Source organism: Squalius cephalus, assembly GCF_949319135.1.
Source record: "Squalius cephalus genome assembly, chromosome: 8".
NCBI lineage: Eukaryota > Metazoa > Chordata > Actinopteri > Cypriniformes > Leuciscidae > Squalius > Squalius cephalus.
Genome location: NC_137129.1, coordinates 5,277,785 through 5,300,431, shown reverse-complemented (window position 1 = coordinate 5,300,431; position 22,647 = coordinate 5,277,785). Strand labels below are relative to the sequence as shown.

The 22,647-nt window shown below is 37.1% G+C and overlaps 1 protein-coding gene across 4 annotated transcripts; it reads right to left on the bottom strand.

Annotated features, from left to right (window-relative positions):
• Window positions 1-1,683: 1,683 nt before the first annotated feature.
• Window positions 1,684-13,204, bottom strand: gnrhr1 (gonadotropin releasing hormone receptor 1). 4 transcript variants are annotated; one of them, XM_079880067.1, is made up of 5 exons: window positions 13,148-13,204; window positions 11,550-11,734; window positions 7,955-8,486; window positions 4,111-4,312; window positions 1,684-2,917 (listed from the first exon to the last, which is right to left on the bottom strand). In XM_079880067.1, exons 3-5 carry the CDS (start codon window positions 8,483-8,485, stop codon window positions 2,511-2,513), a joined length of 1,140 nt encoding a protein of 379 aa, XP_079736193.1. In that variant the 5' UTR covers window position 8,486; window positions 11,550-11,734; window positions 13,148-13,204; the 3' UTR covers window positions 1,684-2,510. The 4 variants fall into 4 exon arrangements, with proteins under 4 accessions (XP_079736193.1, XP_079736191.1, XP_079736192.1 ...); XM_079880065.1 differs by lacking the exon at window positions 13,148-13,204 and adding an exon at window positions 12,182-12,248 and having other exon boundaries at window positions 11,550-11,992; XM_079880066.1 differs by lacking the exon at window positions 13,148-13,204 and adding an exon at window positions 12,182-12,248.
• Window positions 13,205-22,647: the final 9,443 nt, after the last annotated feature.

Genomic DNA, 22,647 nt, shown 5'->3' with positions numbered 1-22,647 from the left:
GCATCGCATTACATTTTCATCATCTTACAGGTTATACAGTTTATTGTTGCTATGTGGACGCTCAGTTTTTTTCAGTTCAAAGTCTCATGTTGTAAAAGGTGAAGTATACTTTGCACAGGCTATTTAAGACAGTATTGTCTGTGACTCACTCAACGACAAATGCTGACTAACCCTATTCGGACGGTAATTGTTTCTCATGTGGACATCTGTTATAATAAATGGCGCCTCAGTGATAAAACTCATGCATTCGGGTGGCGATTTATTGACGGTGGAGGAGCGAGTTTTGTAATCCCGAGAACGCGCTGCTCACGTGGTCAGTCGCATGATTGTCTGCTGTAAATAAAATGTCATATGTTTGCAATAATATAAACCTTATTCAGAGCAGCGCCATGACAGGTATGAAAGTGAGGCTGTGAGGGATAGACTTGCCGTGTTTCCAATGGCATGTATAAAAGCTGTATAAAGCTCCTAGATTACTTACAATTTTCCACTGCTTATATTGTCGTGAGTTTTTTGTCAACTGAAATTTCTTGGAAAGATATTTTTCCAGTGTTTCATGAGCAGAACAATCCAAAAACACATTAAATAACAGTGCAGCCCATTGAAGAGATGCATGTCTGTCCCTCAGAGCCTCCCTTTCATTCCCATTAATTCCCATTCCCAAAGATGGCGCTGCTGTGAATAAGGTCTATTGCAATAATATTTTTAAAAATAGGAAGCTAGACGCGCGTACGATATTTTTGAAATGGTTTTCTGTCTTATTTATATAATTTATTTTAAAAATATTTAAATTAGCATAAACAAGTTAATGCAGCCTCTTATTTACATGAGGTAAAAACAAAGCTGCTTGGTTTGTATTTTTAATGTTGTCCTTAGAGCCTACATTTTTAAAAATTGTTTCATATATTGCTGCCACAATAACAGCCCGTTTCAAATGTTTACGTGCTTTTTTCTCTTTCTCCGTTTTGTTCGCTGAGGTGGAGCTGTGATGAAATATTGTTAATGTAAATACTTTACAGCATTTCAGTAACAAAAGTGTATATCTTTAAAATGCATGCATATTACAGTGAAGTACAACATTTATCGTACATATGGTGCTCGGCAGTGATCAAAAATGATTTAAACAGTGAATTTTGAAGTGATCTCTTCTTGTAAACTCAGAGATGTGGATTCGGATGGCAATTAAATCACCACACGACCTTGGTGTTTGTCAAAAACAGTAGGTAATTTTAAAAAGAAAAACACTGTGTGGTGGATTTGTAATAGATAAAATAGTAAACTGTATATCAAACTAACCATGTCTCTAACATCTAACCTTACTTCCTTTTTCAGGCCTAACATGATAACACTTTGAAACACAATGTACTAAAACACTCTGTCCTGTGTTTTTGGATGTTGTATTTTTGCCATACCCCTTTGACTTTGGTTGTGTGAGTGTAAAAATAACAAATATGGGAATTGAAACTAGACAGATGACTAAATTTGAACCTTGTGATTAACAATGAAGTAATTTTTTTTTTTAAACAAAAAAAAAAGTGAAAAAAAGTTTGCTTTACCTGCATTTTTGCCATACCTCCTTATTCTATAAAAACTGTTGTATTCGTGTTAGCTGGTGGGATTCTCAATGGGATTTGTCTGAGATCCTCCGGCCTTGCTTCTTCTTGAGGAGGATTCTCTGAGAGATCCTCCGGCCGTGATTAAAGCATTTAGAGGACATTTGCTGAGGTCTGTTTGTCGATTATTCCTGCGCAGGAAGTAAGCTAGTTACGGGAACAGGTATTAGCACCCAGCCGACGTCGATGTGTAGACACGCTAGGGTATAGGATTAGACTCAGCCGCCATCGATCTGTAGATGCGCTAGAGTATAGGATTAGACTCAGCCGATGTCGAAGTGTAGACGCGCTAGAGTATAAATATTATAGGCCCAGGTAGACTTAGGTCAGATGAGATAGGACTTAGTTAGGTTTAGAGAAAAATCTACGACAACTGACATTCTGGATTCGGATGGCAATAAAATCACCAACTAACCCCTGTAAATGTTGAAAATACCTTCCGACCCCATGAGAAACAATTACCGTCCGAATAGGGCTTAAGACACTCTTCTCCGTTCCTCAAATATGTAAACATTAGCCTTTATACAGTATATAGTTTCTTGAGAAAAGAAAATGCTGTACTATTCAAACAACCAGTTCTTTATTTACCCTTACATTGCAAACGAGTAGAGACGCTCTAAAATGTGTTTGGCACTTCATTCACGATAGAGGTGTGTGGGGTTATGAGGTTTGACTGACAGTTTAAGTTCGGAGGTTTAGTCAAAAGCCTTTTATTCATTTTCATTGGTTAAATGTTTGCAAAACCCACAGACAGGCTTAAAGGGCGACCAATAGAAATGATTTTCCGTCTGACAGCGACGATATATAGATGTCTGGACACAGATTGAAAGCTCCATATTTCATGTTCAGAGGGTTAAATCCACACCTAACTCTAGCTCACTGGGGTGTTTTGACCCTCTATGCTTGTTGTCCGCTGGGCTGGTCACCGCTTCCCAGGTCCGACTCGGCTTCTCCGCTTGCGCCCCCTTTCCTTGCGGAGAGTCGGTCCAATGATTTAGGAGAAGAGTTGTGATTCCTTCTGCAGAAGCAGCTGGCTATGTCCGCTCGGAACGAGGGTGTGAAGAAACCGTAGATGACCGGATCGCAGCACGTGTTGAGGTTTCCGAAGACGAAGAGGGCGTGATGGACGTATTCCGGCATCAACTGCAGCATTCGAGGCTGGAACCAGTACCAGATGCCGAGCAGGTAGTACGGCGTCCAGCACACCACAAATGATGCCACAATGATGATGGTCATCTTCAGGGTCTTCATGCGTGCCTTCGGGATTATGTCGGTTCCACTGCGTCTCAGACAAGGTTCTCCGCCTACAAAAGCAAGCATAGGATAGGAGAGGACATGTGAGGCATGTGCTTTCAGACCTGCTTTATCATTTTATACATCAAATTAAAAATGTAAAAAAATGTTTTGCTTCATATTTTTGTCTTGATGTTCATTAAAAATATCTATTAAAATTTTAAATAAAAAAATCTTAAATCAAGATACATTTATTTCAGAAGCAAAATGACTTTATGATATTATGTCTTGTATTCTAAAAAAAAAAAAAAAAAAAACTAAATTAAGTGAGTTTGTACTTAAACCCAGAGGGGTCAGAGAAATAAGCTTGAAAACAAGATTATTTTTTTAAACTGTTTTCAAGATAAAAGCAATCATAATGATGTCCGTTTTTGAGAAAATGGCCTCTAAAGATTACAAACATTTTGCAGAATGTAATACGAGAATTAATATAGTCAGTATATAAATAAGACATCAAGAAAATAAAAAATGCAGTGTTGGATGGCTTGAACTCTGTACTCCTGTTTGAATTGAGGCTGCTACTGTGATCCATCACACCACATGAAAGTCTCAAATTGACATTTGTAATAAAACTGACGTAATTTAAAAGTTGAAGCCCTAGATAGAATATACAGTAGTGGCCAAAAGTGATGTCCAGAAGGGATATTTATTTTTAATGACCCTACAAATGTTTAATAATTTAAATATAAGGGAAGAACAAAACACTAAACTTGGTTAAGCTATTTATCTGACAAAATTATTTGGCAAAAAAGGGCAAACTACAGCTAAAGGTTTTATTTTACTTTACAAAAAAAATACATAGATAAACAAAAAGCTCACAGAAAAAAAGCATACATTGACAACATCATAGTCAGTAATTCATATGTTATTGGTTCTCTCTTGTTTTGGTATGCGTTTATAATTTCTTTGTATGACAGCTTGGCCAAAAAATACATTCACACAATTTAGCATGTTTCATTGCGTTATCACAAATGAAAACTCTGAGCACAACTAGCAATATGCTTTCTTTGAATAATCTTTATTCAAATAGTTTTGTTGTCAAATTTCCTAAGCCGGACATCACTTTTGGCCACTATACATCATCAGTGGTTGAGAACCAAGTTTTTCATCAAATTCAGTACATCTGAAACTATGGGAATTTGGATGCAGTTACGCTGTATATCAATGACAGATACCATGTCAGAAGAGAGCACAAGTCAGTTACCTTTACCACGAGGCATCTGGCGGTTGATTTCCACAAGGATTCGAGTATAGCAGAAGCTCATTACCAGTAGAGGGAACACATACAGGGTGACAAAGTGGAACATGTTGTAGACTGTTTCCTGCCAGCGGTGCTGGAAGCTTCCATGTGTTACACACTGCACAAAGTCGACTCCTTCAGCCTTAATTGCCCTGAAAATAAATAACTGAAACGATAAAAAGCAATTTATAAAGAAAAGTGTTGATGAGAGGAAATTAAAGCACAAGGCATTTTAATGAACACAGTAACACACTAGCATAACACTATTAATATCAACGCAAGAAAAAGCACTGAAGAAACTGAGGGCTTAAATACACAGGGATGGCAATCAACAGAACTATGAACAGGTGAGGGCTAATCGGGAACCATAGTAACAAACAAGCTGGTGGAAAAACTGAGAAGACTAGGTCAAATCAAAACACAGGGACAATAAATATATTGAAACAGAACCTATTTCTCAAACTTCATTTCAAACAGCCTAACTTGGTCATAAAACATGCTAGCAATGTGATAAATCTTATTAGAAACTAGCACTCAGAGCAACGTGCCAAATCATGCTAGCAACATGTTAAATCATGCAAGGAATGTGATTAATCATGTTAGAAACATGCTAGCTAGCACTGTGTTAAATCATAGTAGAAAAATGTTATAACATGCTATAAACATGTTATCAGTGTATTAAAGCATGCTAGCAACATGTTAGCAATTATCTAATTCATGTTAGAAACATGTTATTAACTTGTTAAATCATGTTAGAAAAATGTTAGCAATGATCTAATTCATGCTAGAAACTTGGCTGCAACAATCTTAATCATGTTAGCAACTTGTTAAAATATGCTAACAACTTTCTAAAACACGTTTACAACATTTTATTGACTTCTTTGAATAAAATCTTCAAACTTAAAGCTTTTCAAATCTTTGTCAAGCCAACATCAAAGTTTGTCATCAAACTTTAGTCAGCTAGTTGTTATTGCATGGGAAAGATCGACCAGCACAGCCTTCAGAATTTCACCTTATGTTTTACACAGAAAAAAGAAAGGTTTGGAATAACAGTGAATGATTTTTATTTTTCAGTGAACTAATCACTTTTTTATAATCCGCTGATTAAGTCTGATAATATTGACAGCTTTTTCAATTGTTCTGCATAAAAATATCAGCATGCCTTCTACAAATATCTAAACCATATGAACTGTAAACCTTTCGAAGAATCCAAATATACCCATTTTATCGTTTTACACATTTTGAATCAGCAAGCCAAAGGATTTTCATGTCATGGCTGCTTGGATTGTGATGTTAAAAATCTCCTTAGTGTTGCTGCATTGTAGAGGTTTCCCTTACATTTGGGATGTAAAATGTATTTTGAATAGGGGGAAAACACATTCTGCTATCTCTGTTGAACTTGAACCAAATATTGTATATTCTTGTCATGTTATCCCCTTGTGCTTTCAGATAAAAGAAATTCATTTGCTCCATGTCAGCGTTATTTGTCCATGTGACATCTCTATATTCTCCAGCACGATTTATCAGGTAGCACACAGTGTGACAGAGGGAAGCCCTTTTTTTCCTCTGGGGGAAGTTTCAGAACAGAATAGAGGAGCGAGGAGCTAAGATATATTGATATCTACAATTCACCACACACTCCGTCTTAATAGTTGTATCTCTTTCGCATTATCCATGGCTGCCTAACTGACCTTGTCTCAGACAGGCTTCTTTATCTCACTTGTAATTATTTTAAACGCCACGGTCAGGCTGTGGTCAGGCTCCACAGGCTGCTAAAAACGACATTACTGGGATTAAGTGTGTGGAGAGAAACAAAGACATACCGACAAGATTCAGTCAGGCATTTTAAAGGTTACAGAAAATGCACCGGGACTTGTCTAGCTTGACAAATAGGATCTATAATCAATACAGCAAGTGCTCACGGAAGAGTCACTGATCCAGGGTCAGTTATTGCACCACTTTGAGCTACAACGGATTGCTTAATGAAATGCTCAAGCTTAGATGGCTATAAGGAAAAGTGTGAGGCAGACTGAAAGTGCAATTTCCCTAAAAACAAATGACATCCACCATTTTAATTAGAAAGAAAACTAAACTCGGCTCAGTTTGGCTGTGTGACACTTTTCTTCCACAAAGATGAAAGTGTGTAATTTTCGCACCACTAACATCTCCAACTGGAATTACACAGCTGTTTTCAAACAGGTTTCCAGAACACTTTGTCCATTGGTGGGATAAACAAGTACTTCCACCTTCTCATATTGCATATTGAATCGGTGTTATGTTGGACTAGTTGGGATACGTTGCATTTTTCTGGGAAATCAAGTTACGAACGCCTTGCTAAAGCTGAAGGACAGAGGCTTTCCTCTCGACTGGACCATAAAACGGTCCATTACTCAAAGCTTTTCAACATGTGCATGTTTCAGGTGTATCTTGTGGTCAAAAGGATGAATAAGCACCATACAAATTATTATGAACATTAATAAAGAAAAATGATACTGAAAAATAGAAATAAATAGTAACATTTTTGTCTTCAAGCACCTATCAAACAGCTGTATACCGCTGGTTTTAAAGGATTAGTTCACTTTCAAAAAAAAAAATTGCTGATAATTTACTCACCCCAATGTCATCCAAGATATCCATGTCTTTCTTTCTTCAGTCGAAAAGAAATGAAGGTTTTTGAGGAAAACATTCCAGGATTTTTCTACACAGAATGGACTTCAATAGCAACCAACTATACCAATGTTCAAAGAAGGTTAAAATGTCCGTCTCAATGCAGCTTCAAAGTCTCTACATGATCCCAGTCGAGAAATAAGGGTCTTATCTCGCGAAACGATCGGTCATTTTCTAAAAAAAAAAAAATCCATCACGTTGGAAAGGTCATGAAATTTTTTTTAAATAATAATAATAATAATAAATTAAAACAAAGATGTCGGACGATTTTGAAGTTGGAGGAGAAAATGAGATGAAATGTTTCGCCCTTCCCTACCTTTTTGAACCGGAGTACACAGACAAATAACTTGGATGACGTGACGCGTGACCTTTCCAACGTGATGACGCAATGCGTGGCACATCTCAGAGATGGTAGACAACGAGCATTTGTGGTTAAAAAGTATATATAGATTTTTTTATTTTTAGAAAATGACCGATCGTTTCGCGAGATAAGACCCTTATTTCTCGACTGGGATCATGTAGAGACTTTGAAGCTGCATTGAGACGGACATTTGAACCTTCTTTGAACATTGGTATAGTTGGTTGCCATTGAAGTCCATTCTGTGTAGAAAAATCCTGGAACGTTTCCTCAAAAACCTTAATTTATTTTCGACTGAAGAAAGAAAGACATGGATATCTTGGATCGGGGTGAGAAAATTATCAGCAAACATTTTTTGGAAAGTGAACTAATCCTTTAAATTTTACAGCTGATTGTTTAACAACAGTTGATTTTATTAACTTATTTGAAGTCATTGTCATAGCTATGTCAATTGGGTGTATTGGCACTACAAACTGTATCTAAAATACCTGTATTAATTATATAAAAAGCTGTGTTTTGTCTGTTTTAACCATGTGGGATTCATATGTGAATTCTGAAACTGGTTGTAGTGTAGAGTAAGGAACATGATTATAGATGTCTCTTCATATTAAGCTGTAAATTGGGACTAAGTATTTTACTGAAAAGAAGACGTCACCTTTGTGTTTTCAAACAACAACATTATCATCCATCTATAAATCCTCCGAGACAGTTTTTGTGCTGCTTCATAACAAGACAGGTCCCACACATGACAACTCCAATTAACATAACATCTTGTTCTCGTACCTGTGGCGAGGCGAGCAGGAGGCTGAGGATCCAGGCAGCCAGCAGCATCTTCTTGTTCCTGCGGCCGGCATCCAGAGCTTCTAGTGGGTGCAGGATTGCATGATGCCTGTCCAGACTCACCACCACCAGGATGAATGCTGACGAATGCATGGCGAAGAGCTTGAGGAAGCAGAGGAGCTTGCACATGGCGTCACCGGCATACCACTGCACTGTAATATTCCATATGGCGTCGAGTGGCATCACCACAAAAGTCATGACCAGGTCAGCGCAGGCCAGGCTGCCGATGAGAGGTCTCAGGTGTGAGGCCAGGCGGCGTCCTCGACCCCGGGTCACGCTGATCAGCACTGAGAGGTTACTGATCGCTGCGAAGACGAAGAGCACCAGGGTGGCCGCCACACGGAAGCGAGCGGCCACAGTGAATGTGGGTGTTTCCCAGTCAGAAAAAAAGAGAGGAAGGGAGGCATTCGGCAGAGAAGAGTTTTCCCAAATGCCATTTGGACTCGCTGACAGGAGAGACACGTTTACTGACATCCTGGAAAGGGGGGAAAAAAAGACGTTTTGTTGCACGGTAAAGGATTTTTGTGATACTCAAATGCATAATTATTGTAATATTCTACAACATTTCAGTATCACATGGTCTCATGTGGATATTAGGGTTGGGCAACATTTGTGTTGCATCTCATTTTCAATTCATAAGTTGGAATTTGAATTACATTAGGAATATACTGAATTAAAATTCAGAGAAATTCAACTGGGAAATTAAGTGTTCTTCCATATTTGTCCATAAAAGTGTACAGTATATAAATGAAGTACACTACCATTTGAAATTTTGGGGTCAGTAAGATTTTTGTAATAAAAAGTATCTTATGCTCACCAAGCCTTTATTTAAAACAGTAAAAACAGAAATATTGTGAAATATTTTTATAATTAAAAGCACCTGTTTTCTATTGTAATATCTATTGTGAAATGTATTATTGTGATGTAAAGCTGAATTTTCGGCATTATTTTTCCAGTCTTCAGTGTCACATGATCCTTCAGGAATCATTCTAATATGATGAAACATTTCTGATCAATGTTGAAAACATTTGTGCTGCTTAATATTTTTTGTCAAAACTTAAAAAAAAAAAACTTTTTGATGATATTTGATAAATGAAAATTTCAAAAGAACAGCATTTGTTTGAAGTATAAGCATGCATTTGTAACATTTTAAATGTGTTTACTGTCACTTTTGAATAATTTAATGCATCCAAGAATGATTGTCAAGTAATCATTCACAGTTTGACTAGATGCTGTAGATAGCTAGCTAGATAGATAGATAGATAGACAGACAGACAGACAGACAGACAGACAGACAGACAGACAGACAGACAGACAGACAGATAAATATATAAATAGTCACACTCATGAATTGAAAGGCAGCCAATTCTTCAATTCTTAATTTTGCTCAACTGTAGATTATTGGCATTGCTTTGTGCACTTTACAGAATAATCCTTTCTAAAAATTCAGCAAAATGTTCACCCAGACATGAATATTCAGATCACATCACCTAGAGACCCTGATTACCATTACATTACTGTCACCACTGAGGCATTTGTCACCCTTATGACTTTTCACCCAAACGTCCATCACCCCCGCAGTCAAACATCCTCCGCTTTTACGGCACCCGTCTGCCATCTCATCTCTACAGATAAGAAACTCTTGCCAGGGGCCTTTTTTCACTCCGGATCTCTTCTGGCAAATAGGGAGACCTTGGTTAAGTGTCAGGGAGATAGATTACACCTCAGAGGTTATTTAAAGGTCTATATATAAACCTCTGACACAACTATCAGAGCTCTGTGTGAGATTATGCACAGCAGACCCAGGCAGAATGAGATAATTCACAACCGAGTAATTCACAAGTACAGTATCGGACAGATGCTCTTCTGCCTATCTTATTTGGCCACTTGGCACTCTACACCTTTATGATCAAATCTGATTTAAATTAAATGAGTTAAAATGAGTTTAATTATCTCTTATTGAGTGATTACGTGATTAGATAAATCAACATGTAGTTTACATTCTTGATAACATCATGAAGACAAAGGATGCTTTAATGGTTTGGGGGTTCCCGTGCTGGCTTTCGTCCTGATATAAATGCCCTATCATGCTGACAAATGGCTGTTGTCAGTATTTCCCTTCGCTCTGAATGTGATACTGTCTTTTGTACACTCAGGTAAACAGCATGGAGGTGATAGATAGAGAACACAACCTCTGCAGCATCTTCCCCTGTATCCGCACACTCACACCAAATTGCACAGGGTCCAGTAATACATCTTATTGGCACTGCAATTGTTCTTCATGCTTGAAAATGAAATATATTCTCCAAAGTTTAACAAGTGTCTTGACCTGGAGAAATGTATTTTTGCCTCTTGCGAAATCAATATGCATTTTTTTTAAAATCCATTTCATGAAGGATATTGTTTTCTTTGTGATTAATTAAATAAGATTATGTATAGAAATTAGAGCTGTTAATAGAGGATATCCTTGGCATCGCTGTCATCCTGTTTAAATGATTGCTGGACACCGGCCCACATGGCGGCTTTGCACTCCTGCCTCTTAATGTTGGTAAACATTATGCAAATATATGCAAGGAAGAGTGTCAGCTATCATAACTCTTTGGAATATAGCATAAGTGCTGTCATGAATATGCAAATCTTAAGGGCTGCTAGAAATGCAGAATCAGAAAACTATCTGACTTTAAATGTCTTACTTCTTTTTACACAGTGAATGGTGTTTTCTTTGTGGGATTCATCATACAATATAATAGTTCAATGCTGTTTAGAAAACCAAAAACGTTTCACATCAAAAAAAAATCTTTAGAGATCATTGTCATGATAAGCTCTGCAACTTTGCATGTGAATTTGCATAATTACATTCATATTCTTGCTCACATGACTAATGACTTGGAGCCAGTTAATTAAGATAGCGGTGATGAGAATATTAAGATTTGATGGCAAATTAACAAGCGAGTGAGCTGATATTTGCAGAGTGGCCAAAAAGAAGACTTTAGCTTGTGAATTTAAAATAAAAAGAAATGTATTCTCTCACATTTGGCTACATTGGACATTTTGGTTGGGAGTTTACTTTATCAAAAGTCAGCTTAGTCATGCAATGTACAGAAGATTCTGCCAAAATATGTGTATAAAAGCACGTGTATAATAGCATTTGATCATATGCTTCTTCACCTGAGCAGATGTTATTGACTATGTATGCTAGGTATTGGTGCGGTAAGAATTCATCTTCATTATATCAATGACAGTTTTTCTTGTCTCGCCTCAAAAACTATCATGAAAACACCTGATACACATCCAGGATTCAATCAGGAAAAGTTTTTGCTGCATTTACATCAGTTTCTTAAAACAGAAGTGATCCTGAAATCAATTCCAAACTTAGACCTTTTGTCTGTGTCTCCAAACCTGAGCTGTCTACCTAGACAGCATTTCTGGACATCATGCTGAAATTGATTATCATGCACTATGATGCCAAGAAATGCTGTTGTTTAGGATTCTAGGTTTTGTCTAAGCTAAAATAAAACAGTGATAGAGTTAGACTTACCTGTTTGCTGCAATGTGTGATTTGTAGATTAATCCTTGAATATTTCCCTCAGTTATTCATATATTAAACATATGCTGCTGTAGAGAAACTAAGTGCATTTCATTCAGCAGTCCGATAACATGTCGTGTTGATACGCGGGTAAATGTCCTCCGACCCCCGCGTGAGCTTGACGGCACCATGGACTCCTGTAGGGAACAGTTTGCCGCAGTCAACGGTAATTCACTCATCAGGGTGATAACGATGATCTCCCGGCGCAAAAGTTTGATTGCTTGACGCTTTAGGATAGTAGGGCACTTTTTAAGAAGCTACATGTTGTCTTATCGGCACTTTTTGCCCAAAAACCGAGTGTTTGAACGGAGTCGCGGAGCTGTCCAGGTGCTGAAGAGTCTCCAAGAGCATCAGTGTCTGTACAGCATCAGCATCAGCAGCCAGCGCTGCTTCACCTTCACACACACACACACACACTCCTCTACTGCACAGCACCCTCCTCAACACAACACACACAGTGAGGAATCCTCAGCGTCACCACACAGCGTTGCATGTTCGTCATATTAATGGAAAACAACAAAAACTATTTTAAAAATCCTACAGTCTAAAAAATCTGTTAGTTGTTTAAGTGTAATTTAGCTTACCATATACAGTACGGTGGACGATATAGATCTTATGCGCCAGAGAAACAAGCGCGCAGCCATTTTTAGAATTGTGTCTTTGAACTTCCGTTTTTGAGGTTGCTCTGTAAATTTAAGGCATTGCTGTCGAAGAGTAGGGGAGAGCGGGGCACAACCTAACGCTTTTTGACTTTCTCAGTTTGTGTAAATCTACTTATGGTTCAGATGTATTTATTTTTTCCCACATTAATTTCCCACATGTCTAGTACAATTATGTGTTTTTGTTTTATTAATACAGTATATACTTTTTTCTTGATATAGCCTACCCCGAAAGAATGGAAGTGAAATGTGACAACATGCCCCATAGGTGGGGTACATTGTAACATGTGTGGGGCACATTGTAACATAACATATGGCAGCTTAAAATGTTATCTGATCTAATAAAAAAAAAATAATAATAAAAAAAAAATATATTTTCTAAATAAAATACAATTAAAAAAATTTTCATATAAAATAATGGCACTTTTTAATAATTAAATATAAACTCATTTTTGAGTTTTGACTACGAACACATGAAAACACAGCTATACAACATAGTTCAAAACAAACAAATAATTAGTAATTTCTGAACATTGACACTCAGTCTTTATTCACCTTTTTCTCACGTTTTCTCAATAAAATTAATAAAAGTATAGAATATAATAGCATATTTCTAATAGGGGCACATTGTAACGCCTGCACAACTGGGATTTAAACCCTGCTAGTGTCTTCTGCTAGTTAGCGAAGCATTAAAGAACTATCTCAACTGTTAAATAACATCTTGGAGATTAAAATAATATCAGATTTGTCTTATTTTATGGCAACTAGTAAATACACAAAGTTTCGTCATCCAAGCATGTGCGGAAGTATTTAAAACAAGCGTGTTACAACTAACCCCGCGTTAGGTTGTGCCCCGCGCTCCCCTAATTATCTGGTGTAGTGGATACTTACTGTAGAGTTAACGAAAGTTATCATGAGCATTGTAATGTTTGAAGCGGATGTCATAACAAATGTCAGTAGACCGGGAAGATTTTAAAAAGAGCGGTTCATTCATAAATAAATTGTAAATTTACAATGGGAAGAATACACTAATTTGGTTAAGGTATTAAAAGTACAACATTATTTGGCAAAAAAGGCAAACTCCAGAAAAAAAATGGGTCTTATTGTTTTATGCTAAAAAAGGCATAGAAACCCAAAAAGCTCACAGAGAGCATTCACTGACTAAAACAATATTTTGTTGGTTCTCCCTTGTTTTTGATTAGCAGCCATTCTCCTGTGCATTGACTCACTAAACTTTGTGCACGTGTCATGCTTAACCTTTTCCCTTCCTTCCTTAAGTTCTTCCCAAAGTTGAGCTTTGCATAACTTATCACAGTTCATGTATATAATTTCCCAAAGGTTTTCAATGGCATTAAGGTCAGGGGACTAAGGAGGCCAACTGAAGTCTTCAAAATGCTGAGCATGAACACTTTCATTGCGCACAACTTTGTTCGCTGTGTGTTTGGGATCGCTATCGTGTCGGAAAATACACATTTGATCTCCGAACAGATCCACTTGTGTTCAGAATGGATTCCCATTGGTCCATTTACCATTGGTCCATTTTCAAAGTGCCAGCAACTTAGATCATTCCAACATCTAATGCAGACATGCATCCCAATACCATTATGTTTCCCCTGCCGAGCTTAATGGAGCAACGCATTTAGTATTAAACCACTCAGCTGTCTCCTACACACATACCTGACACCATCCAATGCTATAGGCTGTTCAATTTTGACTTCTTGGACTGCAGAACACGTCTCTAATCTTCCACACTCCAGTCCTTCTTTTCTTTGGCAAATGCAAGGTGTTTTTGTGTGTGTGTGTGTGTGTGTGTTTTTGGCAGCAGATAAAATTCCTTTACTGGTACACAGCCTCTCAATCCAGCCTCAACTAGCCATTGGCTTACGGTTCGAGATGAAATTGGATGTTATAGATCTCATCCAGGTGTTTAAAAGCTGTTTTGAGGTGATCCCACATTCAGGTGATTTTCATCCTTCTGTCAAAATGCTCACTAGTCTTCCTTGACCAGCCACAGCACACTCCAGGCACAACTTCACAACATGCATTTAATACAAATCTAATAAAAAGTTTGAATAAACCAATTTTCCTATAGGTCTGACATCACTTTTGGCCATTTTACTGTATAGGAGAATGAATATAGGCTATAAATAATAACTAAGTACAAATACACACAAAATAGCCTATTTTAAATGTACAGATACATCACACTGTTGAGACAATTTACCAATGTTCAAGATAAGCAAAAACAATTGAACAGTTTATTGGGGGCAAGTTGCAGTTCTAATAGGTCAAAACACATTCGACTCTCTAATGTGTCTTTCAAATTGCTATATAGAGACCAATTTTGCTTAAAGGGATACTCCACTTTTTTTGGAAATAGGCTCATTTTACAACTCCCCCAGAGTTAAACAGTTGAGTTTTACCGTTTTCGAATCCATTCAGCCGATCTCCGGGTCTGGCGGTAGCGCTTTTAGCATAGCTTAGCATAGATCATTGAATCGGATTAGACCGTTAGCATCTCTCTCAAAAAAATGACCAAAGAGTTTCGATATTTTTCCTATTTAAAACTTGACTCTTCTGTAGTTACATCGTGTACTAAGGCCGATGGAAAATGAAAAGTATCAAGAAACTTTGCTGCCGTACTATGGGTCCAGCAGGCGTAATGATATGACGCAGCGCCTGAAAATAGGTCTAATAGGTTAGACAAACTTAGTCCCGGTCACGTTGGAAGTTACCGAGCTGGGGACTATTTTCAGGCGCTGCGTCATATCATTACGCCTGCTGGACCCATGGTACCCGTTACCATTTTCGAATCCATTCAGCCGATCTCCGGGTCCGGCGTTTTACGAAGCGCCTGAAAATAGTCCCCAGCTAGGTAACTTCCAACGTGACCGGTGTTGTGCCGAATTTCGACCCCCTGCCAAATTATTACCCCCCTCATAGAAGTCAGTACCTGATTGCCTAATCCCAACCCCACCCCTGATCCTAACCCCTCCCCCACAACTAATCCTAAACCTACCAATACTAGGGGGGGTAAAAATTCGGCACAACACCGGCACTAAGTTTGCGTAATATCATTGCGCCCGCTGCACACATGGTACGGCAGTGAAGTTCCTTGATTATTACGCAGGAATGAGAGTATAGTTCCTAGCCATATCGTCCTAGAAAATCGCAACTTTTAATTTTCCTTCGGTCTCAGTACACGATGTAACTACAGAAGAGTCAAGTTTTAAATAGGAAAAATATCGAAACTCATTGGTCATTTTTTTGAGATAGATGCTAATGGTCTTGTCCGATTCAATGATCTATGCTAAGCTATGTAAAAGTGGTACCGCCAGACCCGGAGATCGGCTGAATGGATTCGAAAACGGTAAAACTCAACTGTGTAACTCTGGGGGAGTTGTAAAATGAGCCTATTTCCAAAATAAAGTGGAGTGTTCCTTTAAAGCTACACTGTGTAGGATTTTCTCCCATCTAGCGGTGAAATTGTTTATGACTACCAACTGAATATTACTTTCCAGCCCCTCCCATTCCGAGGGCGTTTTAACTCCTACGGCGGCCGTATTATTTCAAATCTGCCAGCAGTCGCGAGTAATCTCCCCCTCGCATTCGTCACGGCGCCACTGAGTGTAAAAACGCGAAGGGCGAAGCTTGAATTTCCAGGTATGTCCCTCTTTGGCTAATGTATTTTCAAGATGGAGGCGCAACATGGCTGCCGCCATTCGAGCAACTCGCTCGTATGTATTCTGAATGGCAGATTCTACGCTCACGAGAATACTTGATTAGTTGTAAGTAATTACACATTAATGAGCACATATCATCAAGTGTTTTTTGCTAAAAATCAACTTAAAAAATGACACAGTGTAGCTTTAAGTCATTATGTGGCGTTCCATTGTACCACTTGTATTGTTATCAGTACATTTTACACTAACAAACAGGTTTGAATGGCTCAGATTGTTTGGTATGTTCACATTCAAGCTGTTTTGTTTCAGCATGATAAATTGCATATACAGTAAAACACAGTAACTTAAATGCCTTACTGTAAAGCCTGTACCATCAATGTATTTTTACGGTAAGGTTCAGCATACTCAGCTGCCAGTATTTCCAACATTAATGTAGTGCACAGACTTGCACTCAGAGAATATGAATCAAAACAGGCTTTTCATTTTGGTTTGATTTTACACATACACATCATTTTTACTGTGAATAAAATATTAACATCATATTACTGTAAACTGTCTGTAAAAAACAAATGAAAGAAATGCTTATTATGAGAGGCAGAAATAAAAAAACCTTTATCGTGACTTTCTAACAACAAGGAGTCTCTCGCCATTAACAGTTTATTTCTAACATCATTAATGGATTCTCTGACAGGCTGCTATCCAAGCTGGTTTAATTGCAACAGTTACAGAGTTATTTTTCCCGTGTTAAATGTTATGAAGGGATTTGTTTTCTTAAACCTCATTTGCATTCACCCTTCTTTTGTAGTACACGTGTTGATGGAAGCATTCAAACACAACAGCCTTTTAATGCATCTGCCTCATAGACATTTTAATTGCAGAGAACGTGTTGATGAACTGCTGTCACATCTCTCCCAGGTTAACTGGTTCAGAGCAGTGCTAATTTTGACAGCCAATTTTGAATTAGTTCAAAGATTAAATGTCGTGCAGGTTGAGGCTTTCACTCCATTCTTTTTGCTCTGCTGATTAAGTCGATTAATAATTATAATTAAATAATAAAAAGCCACAGAGTGAATGTAAAGCGTGTTTAATTTGCCAATGTTCCTTTGGTGGAGGACATGGTACAAAAAGTTCCTAAGACGTTCATTTTATTCTTTAATCCTGTATTTAATAGACTGTCCAAGGTTTCACAATTATAAATACATGTACATTTGAGACATTTATACATTTAGCTGGAAGATAGTACACTCTTAGAAGAAAAGGTTCTAGTCAGGCGCTTCATGCATTGAACCTTTTAGTGGTTCCATCATTTTATGGACTTAGTTTTAATTAATTAATATTACATTTTATGCCAATTTTGTGAAACATATTTAGAAATAAGCCGTTAAAATGAAAGTATTATGGAATCATTTAAGAATTTTTTTTTACATAAAACATTCTTTCAAACTGAGTCAAGAACCCTATTGAACATTTTTTCTAGTGATATGCTCGCAGATAATAAATGCAATTCAGAAAGATTTGATTTATGTATAACTTGCAAAATATTCACATATTTTGTCTATTATTATTCATGCCTCAGATTGAAATGCGAAATCCTGATTATGGGGTCACATATAAATATAATCTGCAAATCAACTGTTATGTTTATGTCATGGTGCTGCAGAGACATAAGGAGTTTCAGCAAAACATTTAAAAATACCAACTTCTACGTAAAACAAACAAACAATATATATATTATATTAGTTTTTAATTAATTTTGCACATGTATACTTTCAAATAAAATATTTATAACATTTAATCACATGTTTTTATAAAGGAACATTTTTGCAAAGCCAGTGTGTGTAATCTTACTTTAGGTTGTACTGCCCTCTGCTGGGAAGATTCCAGTGACAACCAATAGCGTCTCAGAATAAATGAATATTCATTCATTTAATAATTAATTTTTGTCTGTGGATTTTGTTTTTTTAAGGATAAATAATTTACACTGATTGTGTGTCTGTGTGGGTAAGCAACCATTTTATATTTGAGACAGATCATAATAAGTTATATCTAATTTTAAAAAAGCTATTAATCTGTATATGTATTTTTTATTTCTTTATATTAATTTTTCGATTTAAAGATCTGTGCTTTATTGCTGAATTGAACACATTTCATAGTTGATGTACTTTGCACAGTTATTAAACCAAAATGAATCGACACTGAACTTATTTCAACTGAACAATGACTGTTTATACTGTCTTTTTGCTTTACAGCAGATTTGAATTCTGTTTGCATCATTGAATCATTATTTTCCTGTTTATCACTGTAAAGCTCCTTTGAGACGATCTGTATTGTACAAAGCGCTGATTAAAAGTGACTAGACTTGACTTTTATTAGTTCATTTCAAATATACTGCTATTTGCATATTTTTTCTCTTTGATATAACTATCACACTTTGACTTTATGGGGTATTAAAATAAAATGACTGTTTTCTTTATGATTAATCTCGATTATGTTGTCTAGAACACAGTGACCTCTTTATTTAATCTCTCTCTTCACCTTAGTATGCATTACAAGCTAGCTAACCACCCAAGTGTGTGTGCGTGCGCGCGCGCCTGGTATTCCCCTACGTTATGGGGACCCGGATAGAAATACCAGTAAATGTTGGCTTTATGGGGAGTTTTTTATTTATTTTTTTGCTCCCCGTGAGGAAAACAGCTTAAATCGTACTAAATGAAGTGTTTTGAAAAATTAAAAATGCAGAACGTTTTCTGTGCCGGGTTTAGGGGTAAGGTTAGTGTAGGGGGATAGAATATACAATTTGTACAGTATAAAAATCAATATGTCTATGGAATGTCCCCATAAAACATGAAAATGCGTGCGTGTGTGTGTGTGCGTGTGTGTTTGCGCGCGCGCGCGTGTTTGTGTGTGCACGCGCACACTGCAGTCTTAGTTGACAGATTGCATAACATTCATGAGATTATTTAATATGCACTTTGAGTGTTTACATAACATCTCCCGTCTGTGAGTTTAAGAACGGATTTGATGCTGTCTCTAATACTGATGTCGCATTTCTGATATTGATGATACTGGTATTAATATCTTAATCCTCTCGTGTGCTGGATTTGATTCTGAATATAGATTTTGAAGTGTTCTCTATCCAAATGTTAGCAGACCTTTGAATGAATTGACAGCTCACACACCGGAAGCCCTCCTCCTCCAGTTGTGTCTAATACTTAATGTTATTCGAAACTTACTGAGCTGGAACTCATTAACATGAAGCTTAATTACTCCCTGTCTGCTGTACCTCTTAATTCTGAACGTTAATTAGCAATGCGAAATAATCTCAACATTTGATCGAAGAACAATCATACATCAGTGATAATAAATAAAGCATGACGTTACAACAAACAGAAATCTGTGTATATGTGCGTTCAAATCTGAAGAGAACATTAATGTTATAAATGAGAGTGTTCCAATAAAATAACACAACGAAAGAGGTCTGATTCTATGAAGCATTTATTGTATAAAACCCTCCATATCAATGCTCTTTATGTGCGTGAATTACATAAAGACTGCTGTCTTATCTTTCAGAATTGTGGAGTTTAATATTATGACCACCAGGTGGGAGACTAACTCCCTAAAAAGGACAATGAAATGATATATATATAGCATATTATACAGTAGGCCTGCTTATAGACACCAATACTCTGTAACCAGCAGCCCACAAAATGTGCACTGATTTATGTTCAGAGTTAAGCTCAATCGACAACATTTGTGGCATAATGTTGAGTATCAACATGGGGGATTTAAAAGTAGAAAATGTGAAGCCAATAACTTTATGAAAACATTTACAATTGATCTGTTAAGGTGAATAACGCTGATGTAGAAGCACTTAACCCTGAGTTTGTAAGCCTAAACTTGACATAAACTGTAAACTTGTCCTTTAAATCTGATTGGTTGATCCATTGGAATGTTGTTCCAGGATCAACAAGGAAGTTCAACATATTGCACTTGGTGAAATCAGGTTCACAGTTGAAATGTGTGTATTATTTTACCTGTAAAGTTGTTTAAATAATTGTTATAGTTGTTTTAGGGTTCATCTTTCAAGTAAGTTAAAAAAAAGAAAAGAAAAGTATCACATTAACTAAATTATCGTTAACTAAAACTATTAAACATTTCTGTTAATTGAAATAAAGCTGAAATAAAATTAAGTAGTTTAAAAATTAGAAATGTTGCCTTGGCAATGAACTGAAATAGGTTTAAGTTGAAGCACTAAAATTATAATCTGGAAATAAATAAAAACTAAAACTGAAATGAAAAAAAAAAAAAACTAAACCTAAGTAGCAAAAAACTAATAAAATGACAAAAGCACATAACTAAATTACAAAAAAAAAAAAAAAAAAAAAAAAAAAAAAAAAAATTGATTTTTTTTTTAAACAAAAATTGACATGAAAACTAAAAATATAAAAATAAAAGCTAATTCAAACTATGAATAATAAAACTAAAATAACATTGACCAGGTCCGAAATTGCATACACTCTTGAGTAGGTCATTATTTTGAATAAGTAATAAAGTATGTTCTATATAGTATTAGTGTGTGAATGGCCCTGTCCTAAATGCACACATGCACTTGCGGTCTTGTGGACTTACAATGGCTGCCGTGTGCGCGTGTCCGTTGAGTCCATGAGACCGTAGCGTAGGGTGTCCCATTTCTCACGAGTGGCCCCTTTGCGGTCGATATGTGCCCTCGATGCACTTTTACCGAGCCCGCACTCCACAGCAAACTTCTTTGACAGTTAAAGCAGCGTTACGTCATAAAAGTGCAAACTTGTAGGAAGACCCCGAGTGTTTAGGGTGCCATTTGGGACAGGGCCTATTAATGTAATCCATACTACATTCGCCATATTGTCCTTATCATGTGACATACCAGCATCAGTTCACTCTCCTGTGAAGGGACGCAAATGTTCTCCTGTGGCCTCATGTAAAGCGATGGCTGCATCCGAAATCGTATACAACCCTACTGTATAGTAGGCGAAAAACAGTAGTGACAAAAGAAGCATATCCGAATTCACAGTAGAGTAGACAAAAAGTATATCCGGATGACTTCCTCCTTCCGAAGAGATTCTGAAGTGTGCATATGATGGACACTTTACTATTTACTTTATAGGATTTGTGAATGACAGTGAAGCGACACAACTGACGCTAGTATAGGTCACATGACAATGACAACATGGTGAATGTACGTCTGGATTACATTCATTCTACACACACTCATATTATGGAGCATATTTTAGCGGTCATGAAGTAATAATTATTCAAAATAAGTGATTTCGGACGCAGCCAAAGTGTCCATTAGGTCTCACCGGAAGTAGTAGGTCATCCAGGTACTTTAGTATTTGCCAAGTATTTACTGATTAAATAAAAGACATATCTCAGGCAGTAAATGTGGATCTTTCAGATGAGTGTTGCTCTGGTCTTGACTTTGTCTCAACACACACTGGTCTTGGTCTTGACTTGGTTAGTGGGTCATCCGGTACTTTTCACCTACTCTTTTATGAGTACTTTGAATTAAGACATCCTTACTTTTTCGTTCTACACAGTAGGGAAGTATTCGGTTTCGGATGCAGCCTCTGACTAAAATCATTTTAACACACATGTCTTCTATACAACTGGAGTAGTGAGTATTTTAACATTTACAGACTGGCCCTTTTCACTTCCATTGTAAGCGCCTCACTGTTTTTTGCTTTTAAAGGAGTGGAAGTTTCAACATTATGCCGCAAGTGCTGTCGATTGAGCTTAACTTTTATTCAATATTCCTTTAAAAGCTTAAGGAACTGGTGGCATCATGGAAGTAGTTGTTGTTTTTGTTTTCTCCATGATTTTTAAGTCTTTTAATCACGAGTTAAACCGCTTAGTCTGCTTAGTTTTGGTCTTTAATGCAGACCCCCTGCTGACGTGTCCAGTTAGATTGTGGGTAGAACTTGGGACTCTCTAATGAACCACATATCGAAGCCGACATAGAGCTCTTACCATCTCGTAATGTGTTTCTGCACACTTCTAACGTGGGATTACAGAAAACATCACAAGTAACAGTGGTGCAAAAACTATAAGACTGAATTCACTGATGTGAAGAAGTGAGGCGGTTCACACCATTTTAGTATAAATATCATTTGGCCTAAAGCTTCACACATCTCAGGATCTTTGGCTTTTTACATACAACACAATCAAATGAACGCATACAGTAAATCTGAAAGAATACTCAAGCAAAACAGCATTTAAGATGACAGGTTTAAATGTGAATCTGGTTCGGAAGTTACAGTACCTAACATGTGACTTAGCACTCATACACTTGCCACATGACACCATGTGACTGCAATACCCTATACAAATAGAAAGAGAGAGAGAGAGAGAGAGAGAGAGAGAGAGAGAGAGAGAGAGAGAGAGAGAGAGAGAGAGAGAGAGAGAGAGAGAGAGAGAGAGAGAGAGAGAGAGAGAGAGAGAGAGAGACTGGAATGGAATATGGCTTTAGTCACTGAACCTTAAAAAAACTGGTTTGTTGATATTTCATAAAGTGAGTGTTCATTGGACTAGCGGCTGATGATGCAAATGGCCAATCCGTGGAGGGAATGCTGGATTAGCTCAGAGAATCACTGCATGGAATATTTAGCACTAATCTGTACTCTTAAATCCAACAGGCCCTCCTCACTGAAATGAGTTACACATAAAACC

Excerpts from the sequence above, each read along its gene's own strand:
- gnrhr1 (XM_079880067.1), bottom strand. The coding sequence starts at position 8,485 with ATGTCAGTAAACGTGTCTCTCCTGTCAGCGAGTCCAAATGGCATTTGG. Across the intron at positions 4,313-7,954 it reads TCCTGCTCGCCTCGCCACAG|TTATTTATTTTCAGGGCAAT; the intron begins GTACGAGAACAA and ends TTATCGTTTCAG. Across the intron at positions 2,918-4,110 it reads CCAGATGCCTCGTGGTAAAG|GCGGAGAACCTTGTCTGAGA; the intron begins GTAACTGACTTG and ends TTGCTTTTGTAG.